Source organism: Camarhynchus parvulus, chromosome 1A (genome assembly GCF_901933205.1).
Source record: "Camarhynchus parvulus chromosome 1A, STF_HiC, whole genome shotgun sequence".
Classification (NCBI taxonomy): domain Eukaryota; kingdom Metazoa; phylum Chordata; class Aves; order Passeriformes; family Thraupidae; genus Camarhynchus; species Camarhynchus parvulus.
The window spans coordinates 23,952,155-23,979,281 of NC_044586.1; the positions used below are offsets into that span (position 1 = coordinate 23,952,155).

Consider the following 27,127-nt stretch of genomic DNA (forward strand, 5'->3'; position numbering starts at 1 on the left):
AAAATGCCACAAAGCTGGCAAAATTAAGAATTATAATTATGATGATAATGAAGAAGCAAAAGAAAATCAGAATAAGGGAATGAAGCATCAACTTGGACAAACACCCAACAAGTGACCACTGAACTTGCACAGTGGGATATAAATTGTTGCACTGGAATATGCCATTTGAGGGGGAAAAACTAAGAGAGGAAGGGAAAACATTCCAAAAATTCAATTATTTTTTTTAATCACACCCAGTGTCCTTGCAAGCAGGCAGCACAGGTGAGACCTGACCTCTCCATTACTCCTCCACCTCCTGCCATGGGAGCAGGTCAGGGGGTGGTGTTGAGGAGCTGCCCGCGCTGTGAGGTGCTGGGCAGGGGCAGCAGCGGCCATGGCACCCAGCGTGGGAGCGAGCCATGCCGGCCACAAGAGCCCCATTGTCCCGCTGGAGGCGGGCTGGCCGGACAGGGCTGGAGGTGGGGGCTCAAGCATGTGGGTGACAGCAGCCCCAGGGAGCTCTGCACCCCGAGACACCACAGCAGCCCCGACAGCAAGGACAGCCTGGGCCCAGCCCGGCCGGGCACCCCCCGCCCTCGCACCTCCGCTTCCAGCCCACCGCCGGCCATGGAGGAGGAGATCGCCCTCCCTCGCAGCTGCCTGTCCGCCCCCGGCAGCCCCAGCGGCCCCAGCCGCATCCCGGGCCCCTCACGGCGGCGGGAGGGCCCCCTGGCCGTGGCTGCCCCCACGAAGCGGAGCTGCCTCTCGGTCACGCTGCGCCGGGCGGCCGGGCCCGGGGGGCTGCCCTGGGAGCGCCTGCGGGGCCCGGCCCCGGTCACCCCGATCCCCCCGCGGCCCCGGGCCGTGGCGGCCGAGGGGCCTCAGCGACACGGCAGTTCTGACTGGGCCGAGGCCACCCCGGTGGCGAAGATGGGGGTGTCCTACGCCCCACCACGCTCCGGTGGGTCTCCGCTGACGGGATGGGCTGGGCAGAGGGAGAGAGGGAGGGAGGCACCAAGGCGTCCCTTGGCGATGACATGAGCCCAGCATGGGGCAGGGCCCTTCAGGAGAGGTAGGGTGCTGACAGGGAGGAGGGGGGTCTTCCTTCCCTTGGAGGGATTTCCTCTTGACCCACACAGGAATCGGGGCGGGGGCAGCAGCTGGTGCGGGGACAGCCCGTGTGCTTGTGAGCCTGGCACCCAGCAGGGAGACGGGCAACACGGTGGTCACCGTGTCAAGAGATTTTCTGGGTGCTGGAATGCCTGTCTGTCTGTCTGTCTGTCTGTCTGTCTGTCGGAAACCAGTCTGTCCACTGCTCAGACTAGCCCGGGGTAACTGCTGACAATTACTTCTAAATGTTCCTGTAACCTGCAGTGGGTGCAGTTTTCTTTTTGTCCCAGAGCACTGCAAAAAGAGGAACCCCAAACCCTTGCCAAGTCTGCCAGGCGTCCCACAGCCTGGCCCCCACCCAGGGGGGTTGTCTTGTGGTGGAGGAACACGTGGTGCTCCTGTCATCCCACTGGCTGGAGGGTCACAGCATTCCCAGATGTCGGCGCCCCAGCACGGCGTGACAGGGACACAGTGCCTGTCGGGGCCAGGGCTCACAGATGTAGGAGAAGGAAATGCAAAGCAGGGAAAGGGCATCCCCATCCAAAGATACAAGCAGCCAGAGGCATCCACACGGCTCTCCAGGCACAGGCACATCCACAGGGCACATGGAGGTGCCGGCCAGACACACGGGGATGTGACCTGTGTACCCCAACATGGTCCAAGTGGGAGGACCTGTCCCTGCTTGCCACACGCAGGCACACACAGGTTTGTACACACACGCACGGAGAGGGGACAGCGCTGGCTCTGCCTCTGCGCCTTGGGCTGACAGCCAGCAATTGTGGTGCTGGAGGAGAAAAGGTTTCTCCCACCTTCACAGCAAAGCTGAAGGGCAAATGGCTTTTGATGAACCAAAACATTCTCAATTTTCTCCCTCTGGGAAAGCAGAAGGAGATTTTGCAATCCCCTGATCCTACGAAATACCTAGGGGCAAAGAGCGCCCTTTCTCAGCCCCGCCGGAACTAAGCTGTGAAGGGTTAAATATGCCCCTCCCTAAACAAGCAGAGATGCTGAAAAGGCTGGGGAATTGGGAGGGAAAAGGGCAAGAAAAGGCCTGGGGGGTGTGGGTGTGCAGTGAGGGCGCCTCCAGGACATGGGGGCCCCATCGGCAGCGGCCCCTCCAGCCCCGAGGCCATGCTCCCCCCGCAAGTCAGGGAGGCTGCCGGGGGCCTGGGATGGAGCCGGGGGCCTGGGATGGAGCCGGCGGAGGGTGCGCGGGGGGAGATTTTGCGGAGATGTTTAATATTCAGGTCACATGACGATGGCAGCAGGAGCAGCACCAGCATCCCCGCTCTTCTGAAATAGCCACTGGAGAAGGAAGGGAAGGAGAGAGGGGGGAGAAGAGGACGCAGGGAAGAAAGACAAAGGTAAAAGCAAGTGGAGCTTTGTAGCCCACCGTGCTGCTTCATCAGCGTCAGGCTTGAAAAGTGGGGGGAGACCCACCCCCTTGGGAGAGGATTCGGAGACAAAGGAAGCTTCATGTTCAAAGGTAGGATGCTCCGGGCTTGGCAGGGCTGGGCAACGCCGGAGGGACACCGCTGGGGCTTTTTGCGCAGGCATCCTCGGCTGTGCCCCCACGCTGCCCAGCTCTGGGCATGGGGGAGGGATAACCCCGGAGGGCAGTGGGGGAAATCGGTCTCGGCTTTGTCTTTCCTCTGGTTTTTTTCCTTGTATGAAGGAGAAGGAGCGGGGCTGGTCGTGGTGCTGATGGGGAGTAGCTAGTGCCAGGCGCTGCTTTGAAAGCAAGGGATAATCCAGCTGGGGAGTGCCACAGGCACCTGGCTTGTCCCTTGCCAGTGTCAGGCAGTGGGGATGTGCTGTGCCTCTCCCTGGGCATCAGCACAGGAGCCAGCAGGCTTGCAGGCAGGGGCACAGGCAGCTGTGGTGGTGTGGCTGCCATGGTCCAGGGGTGTTCAGCATCCTCTCACCTTGTGATACAGCTGTGCCACCCAGGGGGTGAACTGGGACATGGGACAAGGATTGTATGGATGTAGAGCAGCACCAAGGGCATGGCTGGGGCTGTGGTGGCAGGGCTGGGATGTGCCCAGCTCCTTCACCTCCAGCTTCTGCATCTCCAGAGAGGCTTCAGCACATGCTGCCCTAGATTTCACTGCAGCCGGGCTCTTGCCCAAGCCCTTCACAGAGTGCTGAGGGGAAGAAATGTTGCTGTCGGGAAGGCTGCGGCAGCCCAGAGGATTGGGATGATCTTTGAGCCAGGCAAAAAGATCTGGTAAGAAGAATGATTCTGTTCTGTACTCTGAGGTCAGGCAGTACATCCGGCAGGCCTCAGCCATTGCCCTGCACAGCTGAAAGAAATGCCCTGGGGTTATCATGGGAACTGAGGAGGGAAAGGTATTTTTTCAGTGGAGGGATGCTCAGTCCAGCTCCTCTGCAGAGCTGAAGCAAGGAGCAGGTCCTGATGGCCATGAGCTCCAGGGAGGCTGTACTGCTGAAGCAGCTGCTTGCTTTCTTTCCTAGGAACCTGGCATCATCCTTTGAGGGCCTGCTTCTGCCAGCTACCTTCAGGTTTTGAACCCATCCCTCCTCCCTGTTCCATGTCTACAGGGAGTGGGACTGGGGTCCAGGACCATATGGGTGGAAGGGTCTGGGCTGAGATGTGAGTGAGGATCAATGCCTCCAGCTGCAGAGGGACAACCTTGTGCTGCACCAGAGGAGAGCTGCAGCGAGGCCATCCATGTGTTACGTGGGGGTTAAATAGCTTTTCCTTGCTGGAAGCTGGTTTGTGGTGAGCACTGTTTGCAGCTCTCCCTCCCTCTTGCCAGACAAAGGATGGGAAGGCAGGGGGAGGGGATGCGACTGTATCTGGGTTATCAGGACATAGTAGATGTTGGTCCCCACTACCTGAGCCCCCAAGGGACCTGCAGGGCCACCTCTGTCCCCACACAGGTCCTGTGAACATCAGAGCATGAAGGGTGGTAGAGCAGTAGTGGTGTCTGCTGCTGGCCACATATGCCAGCCTTCCAGGAGGAGATTCTGGGATGGATCAATGGGTGCCAGAAGCAGGAGCTAGCTGGGACCATGGAGGACCTCTCTGAGCACTCATTCTGGTTCTGCCTGTCCTTGCCTCAAAAGCTGTGCCTTCCTTTGGTCCAGTCACATGGAGCATCTCCTGTGAGCCAGATATTATTCCCTAACAGCCCAGCCCAGGGCCATCTCCTACCGGATCTGGGCAGCAGGGGGGTATCACCAGCTACAGCCCTCTTAAATTAGCTTCTCTTAGCACACAGAGAACAAAGCAGCAGAGAAAAGGGGGGCCTTGTAAACAGCATATATAAGTGGTTAACCTTGGCTAGCCCTCTATTCATTATCAGCTGCGCTGGCTGTAGTGCCCTCTCACTCAGTCATTACACGGGACAGCTGCAAGGGCTACAGGATGTGCCCAGGACACAGAATGCCACCCCTTGATCAGCCACTCAGCGTGCTCAGGGGGCTTCCTAGCACCATTAGCTTTAGTGCACATAAAACAGAGCCACTCCCAGGAGAGCAGGCAGGCATGTTTCATGTCTCAGGGACAGCTCTGGTCCTGGTTTTGCACACCCCAGCAGGCTGTTCCTCAGCTGGCTCCTTGAATTCATCTGTGGGAGGCAAAAGGTGAAAAGTCATGTACAGAAAGATGAACCCTGGGCAAATTTCTGCAAAATGGGGGCTTCCCTGCCTGAGTCTGTATGGGAAGGAACCCCACACAGAGAAGAAGGCAAGTGACCTAGAGGAGAAAAGCGGGTGGCTTTCTCCTGGTCTCAGGGTTTTCTATAGCTGCCCAAGAACCTGCATCTGAAATATCTGCCCTAGTCACTGCAAGCTCCTGGCTCCAACAGTGAAGCTTAAAAAGGAATGGTCTTGTATTATGATGTCCACAGCAGTTAGCAACATCTCCTGGCTCTGGGCAAGGTTTTCCTTGGTGAGATTGAGGGATGAATTATGAACCTCTTAGTGAGCCTTGAGGCTGACAGCAAATTCCCTCCTTCCTCCTCCATGTGTAAGAACAAGGGTTGAAGAAATACAGGTGAGGAAAACAGATTCCCTGAGGAGAAGCTACCACCCAGGCAGTGAAAGGGTCACAGCCCACATGGCCCATGTTCTGCACCCATTCCACACAGCTGCTCAGCTGGGCTTTCTTCTCATCTTGACCTGTTCCCTTCCACCTTTGGAGTTTATTTGCCCCCATTTTTGCTCCAGTAGCCAAGTGCCTCCCTGGGGCCACAGCCCCCTGTCCCTAATTCCCTCATTGTTCTGTTTCTCTTTCTTCTCCCACTCTGAGGGCTAGGTAGGAGCCCAGCAGGGCTGTGTGGGGTGTATGTGGAGAATGCTGCAGCAGCAGAAGGGACATGGCACAGCCACACAACCACGATGCAGGATATAGGTGATGTGGGCAGCCTGGGAGAGGACAAGTGAAGGGTAGGGTGCGGGAGAACTGTCTGGCCTGGCGCCCTGTGCTGTACCAGAGAGATGGGCTTTCCTGGCTCACATCAGCTTTGATAATTCTGAAAAAAAGACAACGGGAGCCTCAAGGGATGCTTCGTCAGCAGGAAAGGCACATACTAGTTGTGATGGGTGTGAGAGAGGATTGCAGCTGAGAAGCACTTGGTGTGGCAGGCTGCCTCCTCCAGCAGCTGCCTGGCAGCGTGAGGTGCTCCAAATTGCCAGTCTGACTCAAGCCAATGGTCCATCTTGTGCTCTGGTTCCCCCAGGGTGCTGCTCGCTGCTTCAGGAGAGGCTGATGATAGTCCAGGGTGTGGGGAAAAGTAGCAGAGGCCATCGTGCCACTGACCTCTCCTGTGTGGGCAAGGTGGAACAGAGGTGGCACAAGAGCCTTCCGATGTTACCCACAGTGCTGTACATGACTGGCTGTGCTACCATCGTCTCACACAGGGGAAAGCTCCTTCTCCCAGTTTAATATAAAAGACTTCCCAAACGGTGAAAAGGAGCTGGGTGGAGGCACCCTTCTCCCTGCCAAAGGTGACTATTCTACAATGTCTTTCCTTAGCACATGACAATGGGATATTACAGCTTATAAAAATGTAAAATCTTCACTGTGTAGAGCAGCACTTGTGTCAGCACCGGAGCTTTTATGTGGGAGTGCCAGGGAGGGTCCCCATTCAGCCATGGAGCCCGCTCCAGCCTAACGCTGTCCTTGAACAAAATCTCTCTGACCTCTTCTCAGTCTGTCTCTGCCTGGCTTGACTAAGCTGTGACAGGAACCCTAGATTGGTGCCATCAATTTCACCAGTCCAGTGACTTCTGAGTCATTTTCCTTGTGAAGAAGGGCATGTGTCACCACCAAATGGCAGTCACCTGCCTAGCTGCTCATGTCCTTTTCTGCTGCCAGTGGATTCTGATGTAAGTGGAGAAAAAAAACCCTGCCAACATGATGGAAAAGGATAATTTAGTGTGAGATACTTGAACTGAAGTGGCATCCAACACAAATGAAGTACTTACCAAGCAAAAATGCATTCTGTCTCTATCCTGGAAAAATAACCCTCTAATGAGACAAAGCATGGGGGAGTCAAGTAATTAGAGTGGGAGAACCTCTAGTTTGCAGCTGGCTTGTATATGAAAGGTATTTGATTCCTATCCCCTTCATCTCCCTTTCCAGATTCATCCCTCATGCCTGCCTTCCCCACCAATTAGAGCTTTTCTTCCATGCCCTGTCCTCTCCCAACCTCCGCTTCCTCCCAGCGGGTGGGAGCTACTCATTAATGAGACAGAGATAAATGGGTGAAGCCTGCCCCTAGCAATGTGTGCCATCACCCAAAAAAGGGTCAGGGAGGCTGGAAAGCCCTCGGGGTTTTCTTTTTACCCGACTGTTTTACATGGAAGAAGTGAGGAAGCAGAGATGAGGAGGGAAAGATGCAGATAATTAATTTTCTGATCATGATGATTAGTTTCTTGAGTATGACAAAAACCATTGGTCTATGAGTGGGAGGCAAGCACAGAGATTATGGCCAGGCTTTCACTTCCACCACTGTCTTCCTCTGAGGAACTCAGCCTGTGCACCACAGCCAGTAACGCGGCCACTCCTGGCACGGGCCAAGTGTGCAAGTCTTCATGGTACATCCCAAACTCTGTTTCAATGCCAGGACTTGACACATAATCTTTTTAAGTCTGTTCCATCACAAATTTTATGGTGAACTTGGAGGGGAAAAACACTGATGATCCTGTTGAGAACCAGGAGACAAAAATAAGGGGACACACCTGGAACTTTGGGCACCCAATTATCAGCCCAGCCAGCCTTGCTGCCCCTGCTCCTGCTATTTGGAGGGAGCCAGCAATATGCTGCATTCTCTATGAACCCCACTTGACCTCCTCATCTGGAGTGGGACATAGAAGAGTGTACTGGAAACTCAAGTAGATGTTGCTCCATGATGAGCCTTACCACTAAAATCTTGACATTCAGTTATCCTCAACAGCCCTTGAAAAGGCTGCTCAATGCTGCCCTCAGCCCCTGTGATGGGTCAGCAAGGAGGCTATTGTTACACCTCAGTGATGATTTTTCAATCTTTGTCCCCATGCAGGACCAGTGGACAGCAAAAACGAAGCAGCCATGTCTGAGCTGGTCCCAGAGCCACGACAAAAACCAGTCGTACCAATGAAGCCCATGGGCATCAACACCAGCTTGCTGGGCTACATCGGTATCGACACCATCATTGAGCAGATGCGCAAGAAAACCATGAAGACGGGTTTCGACTTCAACATCATGGTTGTAGGTAGGCAGAGACCAGCTGAGGAACTGGGAACCATGGCCAGGGATTGTCCTGGGACTGAGGCCAGGTGGGAGAAGCAACCCTGTGGGGAGGGCATGAGGGAGCAGGCAGAAGTTGCTCTGAGGGAAAACAGAGCCTGCACAAGACAAGGAGACACCTCCAGCCCCTTCCCCTGCCAGCCTGGCTCTGTTCCTTGGGCCTGCTGTCATCACTGGGGTGTGGCAAATGCAATCTCTGCAATCTCTTCCTCTCTGCAATCCTCAGGTCAGAGCGGACTGGGAAAGTCAACGCTGGTAAACACCCTCTTCAAATCCCAGGTGAGCCGCAAATCTTCAGGCTGGAACCGGGAGGAGAAGATCCCCAAGACAGTGGAGATCAAAGCCATTGGGCATGGTAAGAGCCAGGCTGCTGGGGCGGCAGCAATACTGATGTCTCAGCATAGCCTTGCAGAAGATCCCAGCAGTCTATGCAAAGAGTTCTTTGGTTTTAGGCAGCCCTTTCTCCATAGGAAGCTAAAGGACAGTTTTAGATGGCCTCAGAGACAGACAAGGCTTTTCTTAAACTGAAAGGCCTCTGATGCCACAGCCAAAAGTGAGGGGTAGACAAATGGAGAGACTTCATCACCTAAGACATTAGTCTGCAGTTGTGGATTAAGCCTTGCTGTAAGTCATTTTCACCTGCAGTTACATTTGATAAGCTACACAAGTTGCATTGTTGGGTCCCATCCCAAGCTTGGTAGTGCGCACCTCCTCACAAAGCATCAGCACAACTCCTGTGGTGTGCAGGGTAATGAGCATCATCTCGGATTCAGGATGATGTGTTAGAGGGGAGAAGTTGTGTTAGGGTGGGTACTACCTTTGGGCCACAGACAGCACAAATCCATTTTCCTGTGACAGAGTGGTGTAAGGTGGCTTTTGTGTAGATATTACCAAAATTTGGGGTCAGATATGGAAATGAGGGTCACAACTGTTGAGGCATGACACAAGTTGGTCTGGTTATGCTTGCTGGGCAGGGGTGAGGGCAGAGCTCTCTTGTTCTCTTGTGGGATACAAAGACATGTTTCATGACAGAGCAGGTCCCCAGGGAGGAGTATGATTGTTTGCAATTTTCCCCCCAGTCATTGAAGAAGGTGGTGTCAAAATGAAGCTGACAGTGATTGACACACCAGGATTTGGGGACCAGATCAACAATGAGAACTGGTGAGTTTTACAAGGTCAAGGCCTTGTGTCCCAGAAAGGGCTGAAGTTAAGATGGTATATGAGTGACTGTCATCTGCTTGGCCCTTGAAAGCATCTGGGATCCTATTGCACTTGGGGACTGATAATGGGGCTGTGGGACTGTGAAACCATGGGTCTGTGTGTGCGATTGGGGGTTTGCACATATTACATGGTAAATGCTTATTTCTGTGGCCAGTTACAGAAACTCTTAATCATCTGTGCTGATGGCGAGATGCTTTAGGTGGATTTTTTTTTTTTTTAATGCCTGAGACTGCTTTGCTGCTGTCAGAGCTGGGAACACTGTGGGCAGGAACACGAGGAGATTTGTACCAGTCTATTCATCTCTCTTTCCCACTTTAACAGCTGGGAGCCTATTGAGAAATACATCAACGAGCAATATGAAAAGTTTTTGAAAGAGGAGGTGAATATTGCAAGGAAGAAACGAATTCCAGACACGCGCGTGCACTGCTGCCTCTACTTCATCTCCCCTACAGGGCACTCGTATGTACACAGTCCCTTGTCCTTCCTCCAGCCCTTGGTACCTCTGTGCCAGATACATACCCTACACTGCTGCACCTCAGACATGGATCCAGGGATCCTGCCAGCAGGACTGGGCACTGTTTAACTTAACTTTGGGAGCTATGGGGCTTGAAAGGGTCTAAGCTTACAAGAGCGGGAGAAATGCCACTGTGGTTTTTGAGAGAGGACAGAATGGATGGGAAGAAGGAGATGAGAACATGGTGGCAGCAAGCAGGGTATGTACAAGGGAGGGTTCACTGGTGCCCTGGTGCTTGGACAGTCATTAGGATGAAAGGCGAGGAGGGGAAAAAGTGACCCCTTCCATCTTGTTCCTTCTTGGGCTGCAGCTTGCGGCCTTTGGACCTGGAGTTCATGAAACATCTCAGCAAGGTCGTGAACATCATCCCAGTTATTGCTAAGGCTGACACCATGACCTTGGAGGAGAAGACTGAATTCAAACAAAGAGTGAGTATCTCTTCTTCTAGATGGGATCCTTCCCTGCCCTGGCTTGGAGGTGGGAGAAATGAGTGGTATCCTTCTTCCTGGGATTGCAGTGCAGTCCTCAGGGTGTGCACAGTGTCCAGTAATGGGTTGCTGGGTTAAGGCCTAAAGATGCAGCAGATTATATCTCTGAGGGCATCTGTTAGAGAAGGAAGAAATGTGTGTCTTGTGATGTCTTGTGATATGTTCTGTTGTGGGAACTGGAGAGCCAGACAAGTAACTCAGGTTGGGAAGACAGACTCATCATTGCTGTCTTGTGTCCTCACTTTACTGTGCACTTCCTTGGGACGATCCCTCCAGCTTCTGCCTACTGGAAGGACGTCCCAGATGTGTTTGCCTGGCCTTGCCAACTGCCTTCTCTTCAGGTTTGTTCTGCTTTGTGCTCCAAAATGTCTTTCTGATTAGGTGCGCAAGGAACTAGAAGTAAATGGGATCGAGTTTTATCCCCAGAAAGAATTTGATGAGGACTTGGAGGATAAAACAGAGAACGACAAAATCAGGGTAGGAAACATTTTATTGTGGGAGGGGAAGGGTGGATGAGGAGGGCACCACATTTTGTTCTGCACTTCAGCATTATTGCCCTCACACATAAGAAATAAACTGCCTTTTAATCTTCATTCCTGTGGTAATTGCAGTCTTTTTCCAGGGATGTCTGTAAAGCAGAGTAAACCTATGAACAGCTGCATAACCCTATGGATCACAGAGTCTCCTGCACTCTGTGCTCTGGAAACAGATAGTTTCTCCCTGTGCTTAGAGATATCTGGGTCCCCAATAACTTCACCTACTGTCCTGCTTCCCTGGAAAGCTGCACACTTACTCCATTTCTGGTTTCCTCAGTATAATTTCAGCCATTAAACTTGATGAATGTTCATGTGGCTTATGGGGAAGGACTATTTGAGTCCTGTCTTTCTATTGTAAAGAACTACAAATCTGTCAAGAAATATTCACCTCAAACTATCCATATGAGCAGCTCTGGGCTGACAGATCCTCTGTTGGTTATGCTAAGGTACTTCTTCTCTGGTCATCCCCCTCCTCAGAAATGATGGAGATAGGTGCAGAAAAGCTCTGCCCCAGCTCCAGAGCCCTTGGCACTGCTGCAGGCTACTCACACAGCTTGTTGGGGTGCAAGGACATCTGGAAAGCAAGTCCAGAATTCTTGGGATAGCACTGAGGGGTGAAAAGGACAGCCAGTGAAGTTTTGCTCTGAAGAATCTCTTCCCTTGGAGAAAGCCTTGTTTTTGTTCAGCTGAGAGGTGGAAAGGTGGATGGGGAACCATGGTGGTGCTGGTCTCTGGAATGGGTTCAATGGATCTTTCCACATGTCTCTCCCCAGCAGGAAAGCATGCCCTTTGCAGTAGTGGGCAGTGACAAGGAGTACCAAGTGAATGGCAAAAGAGTCCTGGGCAGGAAAACACCTTGGGGAATCATTGAAGGTAAAAAACCTCTTGCTTATGGGAGCTGAAGGTATTATCTGCAGATCAGAGTAATAGACAAGGGTCCAGATAGCATGTCCTGTGGCTACCTTCCCATCCCATTTGTGACAAACTGCTTGAAACCGGCCAAAAGGAGAATTCTCAAATACCTGTGCCAGGAGGGAACTGCCATGGTCAATATGGTGCCACTGTCACCATCTGGCAGAAGCTGGAGCCACTCTGAACATCATGGTGTGTGAAGCTAAGCTCCTGAGGTTGTCTTAGTTTTCAAATGAAAATTCATGTGTGACTGCTCAGCATCTCTTAGTGTGTCTCCCCAATGCTCAACAGCATGGCGTTCAGACAACTGCCTGTCCTTTCTGAAGTATGCAAGCTCTACCTACTTGGAACCTGCCCCCATGGCAGTGACTTTCCCATCCTCTATATCCACAAAGGGGCCGTTGAAAAAACCAAATGTAACAATTGCTTGCTTTCTTTTCAGTGGAAAACCTCAATCACTGTGAATTTGCCCTACTTCGAGATTTTGTCATCAGGTAAGGTTACGGTCATCAGCACCAGTTTGCTCTTGACGAGCTGGGAGTCTTCCTGAGATCCAGTCAGAATGAAATAGCCCCTACTAAAAGGGAAATAGAGTAAATTTTAGGCAGTGATAGCTTATGTGGTATAAGGTTGGATTGAGTTAAGGGGTAGATATTCTAGTGCCTCTCTTAGTGACATGACCACTGTGTCAGGTAGGTGCTAGTTTTCATGTATGAACTGGATGCCTGGAGAAAAGCAGGTTACTACCACCCGTCTCAAGGTTGCAAAAACTCCCATTAAGGGAGTTTAAAAAAAATCCAGTTAAGGTTGGAAAAACTTTTATTTGCTGCTGACAACAGGTCAGTAATAAAGAGGTCACTACAACATCCTAGATTGTGTTTCCTTCCAGGTTGAAGGGTGTGCTGGAACATATGAGCTGGAAGTGAAAATCTTCCTATTTCATTAGCTTTCATTGTCCTGTCTTATTTCTACTCTGTTTCATGAAGTTGCCTCAGCACAAATTCTGCAGGAGAGCTGTAGATTCAGGGTCACCTCTCTTCCCTATAAAAAGAGAAACACAGTTCAAAAGCCCTGTGGCTAATTCCGCTTGTGGGTATGGTGCTGTTGAGACATTTGGTCAGGTACAATGCTTTGACATCACCCTACTTTCCTTTTTTTGTTTTGTAATACCTTCTCCAGCAGAGGTGCTTTTCCAAAGTCTTTCAGTAAAAACATCCTACCCAAATGATCATCACAAAGCCTGTAGCAATCCAAGCCCCCAGGCTGTGTAGGGAGGTTAGGGATGATGCTCACAGCAGTGTTCTGCAGCTTATGATCTGCAGTGAACCTGATACACCTCCTGATTCTTCCTTGCCTCACCACTGCTTCAGATAAGCCCCACTCTGCTCTGACACACCAGGAGGGCCAGTGGCTGGGCCAGTTGCACAGGTGAGAGAAGGGCAGAGCACTGGCAAGCACAGCCAGGAACTTCAGCCCATGTCCTGCATCCTGCCTGTGTGTTCTCAAATGCTCTAGCTCTCAGTTGTGTATGATGGCATCCATGCTATCCATGCAGAAAGAGGGGCAACACTAATTAGCTAAACTGACTGACTGAAAAAATCTTCCATTTATTTTGGGGAATAAAATTATCATCAGAAGAATAATAGTCACTGTGCTCATATTGGCTATCATGTCCTCTTTCCCAACCCACTTTGTCCCCTGCAGGACCCACCTTCAGGACCTAAAAGAAGTGACCCACAACATCCACTATGAGACCTACAGGGCCAAACGGCTGAATGACAACGGAGGGCTGCCCCCCATGACTGTGGAGACAGAGGAAAACCACGAAAGTAACCTGTGAAAGACCTCCCCCTCCGTGGTCACCCAGTGACTCTGGCCAGACAACCCACCCCTGCTACCCCTGACTCAGCCACCGGGCCTGTCTCTGCAGCACGAGGCAGCTCCTGGTGGGAGTGAGAGGATGCGAGTGTGAGTTGCGTGTGGCGTGCGTGTGCCTCCCTGTGTGCCGGACAGGGACAGGGGCATCCCCCCGGCCCTCCCAGAGTGTCCCCATCCTCAGTCTGTTTGTGCACAGTGCACTGTCCCTCAGCTTCCCTGCTCTCCTTTCTGTGTCTCAGCTGTGTATCTTGCCTGGGGGAAATAGTGTTGGGAGGGAAGGATTTCTAGGGGCATGGATTTTGGAGGGGGGAGGTGTGGGGCATGCTGTAGTCCTGTTTTTATCACTTGGACACAAGGCAAGGAGAGACTCTGGGAGAGATGGTGGAGTCAATGCATGCATGTTTCAAGAGATGTCAGCAGAGATTTCTCTTGGATGTAAAGACAGCTGGTTGGTCTGAGGGCATGGTGGCCTGGCATTTTATCACCTTTTCTTGCTGTGGCTTCCCAAGGGGAAATGGCAGCTTGGAATAGGGTAGATGAGAGAAGACTGGCACTGTTTTGTGGTTCAGAGCAAGTGACTGGTGGGAGGAGACAGAATTAGTTCTTGGCCTGTAGCATCTGTTTGAGAAGCATCAAAGTACTTGGGGGAAATGGATATATTTTGCAAAAGAAGCAAAACCCAGGGGGAAAGAATGTGTTCCTGCTGCAGAGGGTGCATTTGCCCTGCCCAGCACCAAGGTCAAAAGCCATGCTTGTGTCACAGGCATTTGGCTCTGTGCAGATCAGACCAAGCTGTGCTGGGGTCACCCCAGCTCATGGAGTCACCCCATGCCCCTGCTGCAGTGGTCTCTGTCCAGCAGCACCGAGCAGGTCCTGGCCAAACCCTTCCCCACAGCATGGCCCCTCTGCTGTGCAAGCACAGGGAGGACAGTGCCACAGGGGGTCCCTGCTGGGACCTCCCCAGGGACAGCTCCCCTTGGCACAGCACCTTGGGGATCTTGGAGGAGTGCAAACAGCCATGGATTCAGAAGCCCTGGGCCAGGGTGGGGGCACAAGAGATACCTCTTCCCCATTGTCCTCATTGAAATGGCTGCATTTGCTACTGTAGCAGTGCTGTTCCTCTGCTCTCTGACTGTGCCGTGTCCTCCTCCACTGCTGTGCTTTTGTCCTCATTCCCTTTTAGCCTTCCATAGCTTTCTTCCTTCCTTTCTTTCCCTGTCTCACTTTCTCTGTTTTTCATCCTTTAAGTCTCTCCTTCATTTCCTCAAGTACTTGAATATTCCTCTTCTCCAGGCTGTTTCCTCCCTCTCCCAAGCTCTCACACCTTCTTAACAATGTGCTTTTGTGTCCTGTTGAGAAGCTGTTGTTTTACCTTACCCTGGAGGGGATGGGGAGGGAAGGTGTGAGCAGAAAGAGGCACAGCTTCACTGAAGACCACATGCTTGTGTCTAGCTGGTGTGTCAGCTGTTTTCTGGGTGTCCCAGAGTGAGGTCAAAAGTGTCAGGGCTGCCTGGGCAGAAGCAAGGAGGGGAGAAGACCAGAGATGTCCTGAGGCTGGCAGTGTGTGCCTGTCTCTGCCTGTCACGCGGCTGGCAGGGGCTGTCCCCTCCAGGAGAGTTGCCAGCCACACTTAAAACGCACACATGGAATGCCATGGCCTGGCACCCAGCAGGGGGAAGTGCAGGGCTTGGGATGGGGTTGGGAAAGGCTGGCACTGGAGGGAGGAGGAAGGAAACAGCAAATGAGCAGCAGAGGAGGACTCAAGTCAAACTTGATGTTGGTTGATGGAGCTGTGTGGGGGCCGGGGCTGGCAATGGGGTTCTCCAAGCCTTAGCAAAACCGTCAGGAGTGTGTGTCCATCTTGTGGCTTTCTCTGGTGCAAAGCAAAGGTCCTCTTCACTCTCACTCCCACCTGTCCACGCAAATCAGCCATTCTCAGCAGCACTGGGACGTGAGGGCCATTCCAGCACTTCCGCGTCCTTTCCCCACCCACGTTCACAGCTCCTGGTGTTCCTGTGTGCAGTGTGTGCCTGCAGCCTTGCACACCCTCCCCCTGCACCAGGCTCCTCTGTTCTGCAGGGAGCAGGAGCCTTGCCACTGGTGCCAGCAGCCATACCATGGACCCCTGCAGAAACCATCCGGCCACGCTGCCACCCATGCTGCCACCCATGCTGCCACACGGCCGGCCCTGCTCAGCCCCAGGACATCAAAGACATGAACCTCGTCAAAGACACTGCCAGGGCTCTGCTTCTTCACAGCACTGAAGCACGAAGCCACGTCCCATCCCTTCACCCTGGGCTACAGAATAGTAATCTTTATGACTTTTGGGCCCAGCCAAGGGTTGGGGCAGAGACACAATGCTGCCCTGCTTAAAGAAAGCAAAGCAGACCCACACAATAGAAGAGAGAGACTTTCCTTTGCCTGTACAGTGGATTTCAAGGACAAGGTTGTGTGTTTTGCCCTATAGATTTAGGAATTTTTATTTCTTTGTAATAACGTGGTTTTTACACCCTGCTCTGTAATTTCTTGTTGGATCATAGACTACTTTTAAAGGACCTGTAAAAGCTTGTGAGAAAAACCCGCTCAGGTACTCCTCACTGCCATCTGCTCATGCCGATATCCTACCAGGAAGTCTACAAACGGCAAATACAAAAAAAAAAAAAAATCCCACGCGGCATGACAACGGGAGAAACTGTTGGGAAGAAGCCTCTGTGAATGGATAAGCTGGGAAAACTCTGAATGGAGCGCCACCAGCTGATGTTCCAGGCCACAGCAAGTCAGCTGTTCCCCGAGATATCCCGAGTGATGCTGTAGAGGGGAAGAGTCTAAACCTTACACCAGACTGGCCCGCTCAGCGCATTCGGAGGCTCACAAGCTGTTCAGCACAAAAGCCGTTCGCCAGAAGAACTTTGCCAAGCACGGCAAATCCTGGACAAATTCCACCGAACAGGCGTGGTTGCACTGAGCACAGAGAGTCAGAGGAGCGAGCGGGGCTGCATGTAGGCACCAGTGTCTGTGGTTCGTTGCGCGGCGCGGCGCGCGGCGGGGCCAGGAGGGGCCGGGCGAGGCCGCCCCTCAGAGCCACCGGCCGCCATTAAACGGACGCGGCACCGCCTCTCACTTCCGCCTCGCTTCCCGCTAACTTCCGCCTCGCGCGCGCCGCGGGGGGCGGGGCCAGCGGGAACGCGGCCCCGGGGCGGGGCCGGGCTGGATGTGACGTCACTGCCGTCACCGGGTCAGGGGCGGGGCCGGCGGGGCAAAGATGGCGCTGAACAGGAATCACTCGCAGGGGGGTGGTGTCGTCATCCCCAATGCCGAGAGGTACCGGGGGCCCGGGCGGGTTATCCTTGCCCCCTGTCCCCTCAGCAGGGCCGGGACGGCGGGGCCTGGTGGTGGGAGGTTCCCGCTGGGATGACCCCCGTTTCCTGCCCGTCCGCGCAGGCCCGGCTCGGCCCGGCCTGGCCGGGCGTCTGCGTTACTGAAGGGCTCCCTGGCAGGGCGGGGGCGGGCTGGGGCGGTCAGTGGGGAGCAGGCTTGGCTGGAGTCCGTACAGCTGCCCCGACTTCACCGCGGAAGCTCGGGGGTCCTTAAAGCCGCTCTATCTGGTATCCTGGGTGAAGACTGCGCCTACCATCGCTTGTAAAAGTCACGGAGTTGGGGTTTGTAAGGTCATGCACTTAGTGACGGCAGAGAGGCAGAGACTGTTTAAGGTGGGAGTCTTGGTCACTTGAATTCGTAAGTGAGGAACTTGAATTCAGAGTTCCTCTGCGGGAGAAGCGCCTCTCCATGGAAGCACAGCCGGCTGCTCGAGGCCTGCCCTCGCCCCGAGCGGGGATTGACCGACCAGCTGAACAGACTTGGGCTTCAGGTCGGCCCTGCTGGGTGCTCCCAGCATCCTGGCACGAGAAATCCTAGAAACCCGAGGCCCAGTAAAGGATCGAAGTAAAAGGATCAAAGGAGTTGGTTTGGGTCTGGTGATCAATAGGAAAATTACACTCGAACAATATGCTCCATCTTGTGTTGACTTTGGAGATGACTCCTAATACTTCAGTCAGGAGGGTCCTCTGACATGTTGAGCTCACGTTAAAGGAGATTTCTCTATCCTTTGAATCCTGGGCTGCACCAAAACCAGCGTGGGCAGATGGTCAAGGGAGGTGGTTCTACCTCTGTATTCCCCTCTGGTGTGACCTCACCTGCAGTGCTGCATCCAGCTCTGGGGTCCCCAGCAGAAGAAGGATATGAAACTGTTGGAGCAAGTCCAGAGGAGGCCGCAAAGTTGGTAAGAGGAATGAAGCACTTCCTCTATGAAGGCAAGCTGAGAACATTGGGGCTGTTCAGCCTGGAGAAGAGAAAGTTGGGTGGAGACTGCACTGCAACCTTCCAGTATCTGAACAAGACCCACAGGGAAGGCACAGAGGGACTGGACAGGAGCTGCAGTGCTAGGACAAGGAGGAAGGGGTACAAGCTGAAAGAGGGGACATTTAGGCTAAACATTAGGAAGAAATTCTTTACTCTGAGGGTGGTGAGGCACTGGAACGGGTTGCCCAGATGAGCTGTGGATGCCCCAGCCTTGGCAGTGTTCAAAGCTGGATTGGATAATGCCTTGAGCAAACTGGAAGGTGACCATGGCAGGGAGGTTGGGACCAGGTAATCTTTAAGGTCCCTTCCAAGCCTTAACATTAGCTTGAGATCATAAAACCATACATTCTTTGAGGTGCTGCTCAGTCACAAGTGAGGGCAGTGTGGCTCCACAGGGTGCACGGCCTCTGTGACAGCCCTGGACAGGCATGCAGGTGCAGACTGGTTCAGCAGCCTCATTACTCTCCGTGGTGTGGCTGCATGTTATTTGCTTGTGTGAGTAGCTGCAAAGCAGTAAACATTTCAATGACTGCATAGAAATTCTTCCCAGTGAGGCAAAATTATGTGAAATGCTGCTACAAGACATGATTGAGGGAGTGTTCTGGTAAGATTAAAGCTGTCAAAAAGTTGGTTGTATTTAGCTTAGAATATGTGTTTCCCCCTTGCATTTTGGAAATGGAAAGAGCTCTGCTGTCTCATGAATCTGTCCCTTCCAGCCAGTCTGAGAATCTCCATCTGGCTCAGCTGTGAAGTAATGTCCCAGTAGGATTTCTTGGTCAGGTTGTTTTTTCTCATCAAAGCTAGACTTTTCAACATCTTTATTCTTGGGTAGCTGCATTTTTCATATACATCTACAGTGTTCTTCTCTTCCCTAAAGAGCAAGCTACCTGAGACTATAGGGCTTTTGGTGGTTTTTCCATATGGTGGCCCTGAAGATTCCTCCCTTCCCCAAATAATTGCACAGTTTCCTGACTTTATTTGACTTCTACAGTATGCTGAGTAGAATTCATAAGGGTTATTTTAGATCCAGCCCATTCAGGCTTGTGTTTGTTTAGGGTTTTGTCACTTTGTCATGCTCTTGAACCATAAAACACCTTGGAGTCTTCTGCCACTGTAACACGCTGAAGGTTCATCACCCTCAAGGTTCCTTTGTTTATTCTGCAGATTTTCTTACTATGTGGTATGTTTAGATCTGCACCATAGACTCAGTGACATGCTTTCCCAAGATAACTCATTTTTTTTGAAAATATATTTAATTTTTCATGCAGCTCTATAGCCCTGACCCTGCAGCATTCACAATCCTCATCTGGGTTTGTGTCATTGGGAAACTCTGCTAATGTTCCCGTAGATCTCCAATGATAATATCTTTATTGCTGACCCTGCTGACTCATTGCTCCATTCCTTAACGTGGTACTGTTTACTACAAAAGCTTGCTCAAGTCAGGCAGGGTCAGCACTGAGGCTTTCAGTGCAGCCACTTCCTCAGTTTGCGCAGTGGCTGTGGTGTCACAGCAGTGCTGTTTTCCAGTGCAGTGGGCTTGATTTGAGCATGGGCTGGGGAGGGAGGAATGCTCTGAGATTACACCTTGGCATCAAGGGGATGGTTTCTGACACCTCAGCCCTTTCTGTGCCCTGATCTTTGGGCTGAGGGTCTTGGTGTGTAGAGTGGAATTCCTCAGTCTGACACCTTTGGAGACAGAGACCCCCCTCTATATTAAAGGTGCCCTTGTTGAAGGAGGGGCAGGGCTTGTCTGAGATGAGAGGATGGATTCTTCCAGTCTGCATAAATCATCCCTCTCTGTTTAAAGTCAAAATGGTGGAGCCCATAGCAGGACTTCAGGATAATACTCAGAGTTCTGCTGTGCTCTTCCCTGCCCTGTGTGATGAGGGTATGTGTCAGAGCTGTCACCAAGTTTGTCTCTCCAATCCGTCTGATTTCTTCCTGCAGTGTCCTCAAACAGTGCAAAGATGTGGAGCTCTCCTTCAGTGACGTGACAGGCAAGCCTGAAATCTTCAAAGGCACCAAAAAAGGAATGCTGTATCTCACCCCTTACAGGGTAAGTCTGATGCCAGCAGGGTTGCTTCTTTCTCAAGGCATCTTGTAAACTTTAAACCAGAAACCTAGTTGATGATAGAAGAAGGGATTTTTGTTGTGGAAGGGACCACTGACAGCTCTACACAGGAGAAGGAAAGGTGGAAATGGGATAGTCCATACCTATGCCACAATCCCAATCACCTATAAAAGCACATGCAGTCCTGGAAATCACTGTCTAGAGAATATATTTAATACAGTGTGTCAGTCAATGATGCTTTCTTTGCAGACTCTCATAGATTATCCTTAAAAATCAGAGCAGTAAACTCAGTAAATGTACAGGTGTGATTTAGGTGGTTTATTATATTGGATTGTACATGCTTCAGGTCAGTGAACCATGTGCCATCAATTCTGTTGGGGATCCCCAGTGTTAAAGCTATGAAATAATTCAATGCATACTCATACTAGAGGTGAAGTCACCCTCTTTTTGGATGCTGATACAGTGAGACCTCCATCATCACTCTCTCTATGGAGCTCAAGTAATTCAGAAGCATTCCCTGCTGTCTTGCAGATGATCTTTGTGTCCAAGGGCAAGGATCCTATGCTGTCCTTCATGATGCCGTTCTATTTGGTGAAAGGATGCTCCATCGAGCAGCCCGTTTTCTCTGCCAATTACATCAAGGGGCAGATCCAGGCTGAGGCTGGAGGTACGTGCCAGTGCTGTGCAGATTGAGCTCTTCCCAAGCATCACAGACCATTTTTGCTGAGCACCAGACCAGCTTATGTGCACAGGAATGGCAGAGTAGCTGTGGTGGTATAGCTGGTGTGTCCACACTGGGCTCACTCCCCTCTCCTGCACTTCAGGGCACTGCTGCCATGTTACTTCTGCCCTCAGGCCCGGGACTGACTTGCCCAGGATGAGTTCTGTGTGATTCTTTAACTTCTGTCTTGCTTTGTGTATCATGTTTACTCACTTTCCCGATGTGCTTGTTTTCCTTTGACCTGAAAGCATGGACTGGTGCCTTGGTCATTTACTAACCCTATTGATACACAGAATTAGAAATAGCATCCACTTTTGGTTTTTTGGAAGTCAGGAGCCCCTTGGGTATGGTTTGCATGGATCTGGGAGTCTGCTGTCCATCAGTGATTTAGCTTTGATCCCAATTTGATCATGAAGGCACAGTAACACTTAACAGACGTGTTTATGACCACATGGGGAATTGCAAAAGATAAACAGGGATTGGAAACATGGCTTTTGGTTCAAATTTCTTCGCTCTTCAGCCCTTTCATGTGCATTTTCATGGCATCTGAAGTGTTTATTCTTTTTGCTTTCTGTTTGTAACAATGTTTTAAAGTGGATTGTGGATCAGCCCACTTTCTTGGGCTGAAGTCATACTAAGACAGTGATTTGATAGAGGTGAATCTCCAAAGGAATTACTTTATCCATGATGGACTCTTTTGTTATATTTCTATACTTTATTTCTACTTTGTCCCCAAGAGATTATCTCTCTTGATACTAATTTAATTGTTAGACAAGGAAGATAAATCTTATATTGAAATGACACCTATTTTTTGTTAAAAACACTAAAACTCAAAGCACCCTCCACCAAAAAAATCCACCAAATCCCAAAAAGTCCTAGGAAAACAAAGCACTCTTACTTGCCTTGCAAGACATTGCCTACTTGATTTTTTTCCCTGAGAAATTGCTTTTATACCTCAGCATTTAACAATCTGTCAGAGCTTCTATGTGTCAGTTAGATTAAAGATGTTGCATTTGATTTAAATCCTGGCTTGACTTGCAGATCCTGATCTGTAGTTCACTGAGGATATCAATAAAACTTGAGGGCTTTCATCTGAAGGCTTTCAGTTAATATCCTCAGTGAAATAAATGTTCCATCTTTACAGTGTTCTTTATTAGGTTCCATTAAACCTTTCAGGATAGAACAAAACAGCCTTGTATCTAGAGTAGGCTGCTTCTACATGACCGTGCCTTTCAAAGGATAGAACAATAAATTCTTGATTCTCTTGAGATATTATTTTGGGGGACATCTGATGGCAGTGCCATGACTCCTGCTTGTACTAGGATGCAAAATAGTTTTGAAATAAAGAAGAAAATAATAACTGAAGTATAAACAGAATAATAATTGAAGCATAAAATAATAATTGAACTACAAAATTTTGCTGGCTTGGATTCAATTCTAATTCTCTCTCCTAGGTGGCTGGGAAGGGCAGGGGACATTTAAACTGACTTTCAACAGTGGAGGAGCCATTGAGTTTGGACAGCTGATGATGAAAGCTGCTTCTAGTGGTAAGGGATTTTCAGATCCTCTGGTTCCCCCATGGCTGGCTGAGCTAGTAAGCAAATTGTGCTTGTTCTGAACTTCATGGGAAGAGGGGTACCCTAGGCTCTCTTCCACAGCAGAGTATTTTTTTCTCTTTTCAGGGGAGCTTTTGGTTTCCCTTTCAATCCTTTTGCTTTGTTTCTTCTTAGTGCTTTGTGCAGTCAGAATGTTCTGGGGTTTGGGCTTCTGAGGTGGACCACATTTTTCTACAGAGCCTTATTTCTACTGGAAAAAAGTTGAAATATGTGATGGTGAAAAATTGCTTCACTTAGCTGCTGTCAGCTCAGTTCTAAACTAGTGCATTAAGATGGGGAAAGCTAGCGTGCACATTTGGAGAGGGGAAAAATGAGTTTTGAAAAACAATTTCTTTTTAAAATTTTCAAATGGAGGAACAAGAACTCTTTTCCTGATGAAGTTTTCTTTTTTAAAAAAATGTGTGTTTTAAAATATACTTGTTTTCAGAACAAAAGTATATTTAAAAAAATGAAAGCACGCTGTACTGCTACTTGCTTTAGAGTGGTGTTTCATTCAAGCAGTGGGAGCTCTGTGGTGGGACTGGGACCTGTGAGGTTGTATTTTTGCAGCTGATTTCCTCCAGCACTCTGTGACTAATGCTTTTCAGGCTCAGTACTATGCCAGGACTATATAGTGAATCTACATAAGGGGAAACAGTGCTGCATTAACAGGACTACTTTCATTTTATTCTCTACAGTTTTCAGAAAAGATATCTGGCTTACTAAACGTGTGTTCCTTAGCTTCCAGTGGGGTTCCTCTGCAGAGCCCTGGCTATGGATACGCCCCTGTTCCCGGAGGATACGCCCCTGTTCCCGGGGGCTACGCGGCCCCTCCGCCCCCGAACGGAGCCTACCCCTATGCACCGCCTCCAGGGAGCGCCTACGGACCGGCTCCACAGCCCATGGGCTACCCCTACGCCCAGACTCCAGGTTTGCAAGCTGTGCAGTGCTGACTGGCTCTGATGTTAGCTGTGAAGAAGTGACAGTGGTACAGTGGGGGTTGCTGTAGTTTTGTCTCCATCAAGGACCCTTGTCCTTGCAGAAATCTGTCATGTGCTGTTGGTCACAGCCATGTGTCACTTTAGTTCTAACTACATGAAAATGTGGTTTGCAAGTTGTGCTGCTGCTTGGTAGAGAATGATTGTCTGCTGACATGACAGTCATTAGCAAATCATCAAATCTGTCTGCATCCCTGCCAAGCCTGGAGAGCTTCCCTTACCACTGTTCTTGTCCCAGCTAATGTGCTGTCAGGCCTGTGAGCTCTCTGTCCCACCTGGTGTTGTGTTTTTCAGGTATTTACCCACCACTTCCAAACATAAACCCCGTGTACATGCCGCCCCCACCACCCTACTCTGGGGCACCTCCTGCAGGATCCTCAGCTCCCCCAGCCTGGGTGAGCCCAGGAATGCCAGGTAAATGGGACTGGGCAGGTGCCAGGGTCTGGGTGAACAGGGTGCCTGGGGGCTTGGGCTGAGGGTGGCATGGGATGAAGAAGCTGTTGTTGCAAGAGCTCCAAGTCTTCTGCAGGGAGCTGCTCTGCCTTGCACTGCACAGCTTATGGTCAGCCCTAGCCAGCTTTCCTGAGCTGCTCTGAGTTCTAACCCAGCTTGCTGCAGTTCCTCTTGGCTCCTTGGGCCTTTGTTGCCTCCTTGGAAGAGGTGAAGCTGGGGAGAAGGCTCTGGGGCTAGGGCCATTGCCTCAGATATTTAAGGTGGCTTCTTTTCCTTCCTTTCCAGGAGGCAGTAAGGCCATGGAAGCGGCTTCCAGTGCATATTACAACCCTGCCAACCCACACAATGTGTACATGCCCATGGTGAGTGCCATGCCTGGTCTTCATGTCCATACTCCCTCCTCTGGCACTAGCAGAGATGGTGCTTTGCTTTCTTACAAAGTCTAGTGTACCTTCATGTTGAGCATGCACAAAAAGTATGCATTTTTGTGGGAGGGAGGCTCCCATGAGGAAAACTGGTGAAGTTTTTAGTCAGGAAAGGAGGAAGGCCTTAAGATTGATCCATTAACAGGCATTTGCTTCCTGTCTTATTCCTAAAGGCATAACAGACTTGCATGGGCACAGAGAAAACACAGAGCTCTCTGCATCCATTGGGCCTGAAAATGAGGGGAGTTAAAGGATAGGTCACTTAAGGATGATGGCATGTGGGTTTCTGTTTTGCTTTCTTTCTGGGCTGCACAAGGACAGGGAGGTCTCTTACTGTTCAGTCAGTGGCAGGCAGTAGGTTGTCTGTAACCTCCATCTGGTACATGGCAGTCTGGCTGTGCCCCTCACTGCCTTGTTTGGCTCTGGCAGGCTGGAGGCTGATGGAGCAAAGCTGGCCCTCAGCCCAGGGTTTGCTGTCTGCTGGGTCAGAGCTATGAGCTTCAACAGGGACAAAGCCCTGGAAAGAAAGGGAGAATGGCATTTAAAACAGACTAAATGGTCCATTTGAAGTAAACCATTTGTTACCTGGTTTTGAGGGGACTTTTCCTAGAAATGTTATGGAGACAGCATGTGTCGTGGAACACAGCTGATACTAGAGAGGAATGGTGTGATGAAATGACAGCTTAAATCCTAGAACTTGGTTCTGTCTGTAGCTCACTGCAGGGCACTCATTTCTGGTGAGCCAAGCCTGGGAATGCCTGGAAAGAGCTGGTATAAAACAAGCATGGTTGTTGACTCTACTGCATCTCTTTCCAGGATCAGCCACCTCCTTATGCACCTCCTGAGGATAAGAAGAACAACTAGCAGAAGGAAATTGCAGCCAGCCTCCCACATTCGCTCTCCCTGAAGACAACTTGGCTGTTAATACCCCTCAAGTTAGCATATCTCTAGATCTCTGTTTCTCTGCAATAGATATAGAGCTGGGCAGCTGAGCACCTGCCCTCATTAAACATTGAGACAGTGGCAACACAAGGCAGGACAGCAGCACTTTCCTACTTACTTGCTTTATCTCATGGGGTCAGAGGACTAACCTTTTGCCCTGCCATTGGCTTGAGGAGAGAGATGGACTTATTAAACTGTATCACATGACAAATCTACGACTAAAATGTGAAGGCTCTGGGATCTTATTGGAGTGAAACAACTTGGAATGCCAAACTTTTGACTTCTGAAGCACCATCCAGGAGAAAAGGTGTAGAGAGCTATGAGGTTCCCTGCACAGATCCTCTGGTGCCCTAGAAAGGTGTTAAATGTCCTTAAATTCTAGGGCAGTTCAGTGTGAGATGGGACTTTGGACATGCTGTATTGTATTGGAAGTGTGTGGCATTCTGGACTAACAGTTGAGGGGTCATGACCTTGGGAAGTGCATTCGAAGAGATGCTGAAGCATTTGGTTACGAAAGAGGGAAGGGGATGGGTCCTAATCAACCTGTCTTTGTAGCCATTGAATAGAGGAGCACACAAAGGTGTGCCTCAGGGCAGTGAGCTCGTAGACTGGCAGGCCTGAGGATCAGTCTGTCTTTTCCCTGTCCAAGCAGGCCTCATATCTGTGCAAGGATCCTGTGTCAAGCAGCCTAATGGAGTCAAGTGCTGCACAGGAGGCTGCCGGCCTGCCTTGGAGCAGAATATGTTACATTAGCAGATGGCCTGGCAGTAGCCTTGTCAGGAGACAAGTCCTGTAGCCCTGGCTCCCTCTGCTGAGCAAACTTGTGCTGAGTGCTACCTCCACCGGGGAAGACTGGCCTTCATCTTTTCCTTCAGCTGCTGGAGCCAGGCTGTGTGTGCCCACACCTGAGCAGCGTGGGCAGGTGGGCACTGTAATGCCACAGCTGGTTGCTCACAGGTGCAGTGCCCTCGGCTGGGAGTTGCTGTCTGGATGGGAGTTTCCAGTGCTTGGCTCTCTTGCAGAGATTCTGGCTGCTCAGCCACAACCTCTCCTTTTTCCTTAGGACATAGTGAAGTTAAACCTGCTCTGAAGAGTCTCTAGTCTGGTGGACACCCTTGTGATTCCTTACCTTTATCCTAATAGGGTGACTGTACTTCTTCCTACAGCCTCCCTACTTTCACAAGGAGGGGAAAGGAGTGTTTCCCCTCTTACTTCCCTGTATGGCAGGGCTCACCTGCAAGTCAGGTTTGCACAACTTAAAAGAATGAATTCTTAAAGCAGTTCCACGTGGGGGGAAGTGAGTTTCCTCATCTATAAACACTTTTTCTTAAAGATACTCTAACAACTCTGTATTTAAAAAAAAATCAACCATGAATGTTTGTAACTTTTTAAATTGCACTTTAATACAGGAGTGTTGATACCTTTATCTGCCAGTTCAGTGGTGTGTGTGTGTGTTGTGTTGACCTTAATTCTTGCATACTCCACAGAAGGCTGGAATGAGCTACAGCCACTGCTGCTGTTCCCTTGGGTCACTTGTGCGTCAGTACATCTCTCTCCCTGGGATGTGGCTAAGCTAGACCTGGAGTCAAGTAACTGGGGGGAGTGAAGAAAGTGGGGCTTATCCCGTTGCTGCCTGGGAAGGGTGGCTGGGGCCTGTGGTTATGCCCAGGTCCAGAAGTGGCACATGTTCCTGTCTCGTCACTGCTTGTAGCACGGGCCGTGTCACCACGCTGCTGCTCATTACAGCTGCATTCACAGCACCTCTTCTATGTACATTACACCAGAGGGGAGGCCTTTAAAGTCCTTAAAAGAAACTCCTTGGCAGCAATTTTTTTTCCAGCAATGGAAAAATAAACATATAATAAGGAAAATGGCACTTGGCTCTAGACTGTTGTGTCAAGGAATGCTGCTACCCTGCTGAACATGATGTAACTACTGGAAAGCCATTTCCTACTCTGCATCAGTGCAGTTTCTGACAGGAAACCTGTGGTGGTGTTCGCAAGGGTCCCAGCTCGAGGGAAGAGACGAGAATCTTGACTCCATGTTTCAGAAGGCTGATTTATTATTTTATTATATATATAATATATATATAATTATATATATAACATTAAAAGAAAATGATATATTAAAACTATACTAAAAGAATAGAAAGAAGGATTTCATCAGAA

General features: G+C 50.6%; 2 protein-coding genes across 4 annotated transcripts; both read left to right on the forward strand.

The window, feature by feature from the left end:
- Positions 1–778: 778 nt before the first annotated feature.
- On the forward strand, positions 779–14,747 carry SEPTIN3 (septin 3). Of its 3 annotated transcripts, none has more exons than XM_030960604.1 (10): positions 779–940; positions 7,620–7,811; positions 8,073–8,201; positions 8,926–9,007; positions 9,389–9,526; positions 9,892–10,009; positions 10,451–10,546; positions 11,382–11,478; positions 11,960–12,011; positions 13,222–14,747. In XM_030960604.1, exons 1-10 carry the CDS (start codon positions 910–912, stop codon positions 13,355–13,357), a joined length of 1,071 nt encoding a protein of 356 aa, XP_030816464.1. In that variant the 5' UTR covers positions 779–909; the 3' UTR covers positions 13,358–14,747. The 3 variants fall into 3 exon arrangements, with proteins under 3 accessions (XP_030816464.1, XP_030816465.1, XP_030816466.1); XM_030960605.1 differs by lacking the exon at positions 779–940 and adding an exon at positions 2,155–2,575 and having other exon boundaries at positions 11,379–11,478; XM_030960606.1 differs by lacking the exon at positions 779–940 and adding an exon at positions 2,155–2,453 and having other exon boundaries at positions 11,379–11,478.
- Positions 14,748–16,632: 1,885 nt separating this feature from the next.
- On the forward strand, positions 16,633–26,392 carry WBP2NL (WBP2 N-terminal like). Its single transcript, XM_030960978.1, has 8 exons — positions 16,633–16,716; positions 19,702–19,810; positions 20,357–20,492; positions 22,001–22,093; positions 22,883–23,071; positions 23,434–23,553; positions 23,878–23,954; positions 24,834–26,392. The coding sequence occupies exons 1-8, from the start codon at positions 16,658–16,660 to the stop codon at positions 24,879–24,881; spliced, it is 831 nt and encodes a 276-aa protein (XP_030816838.1). The 5' UTR covers positions 16,633–16,657; the 3' UTR covers positions 24,882–26,392.
- Positions 26,393–27,127: the final 735 nt, after the last annotated feature.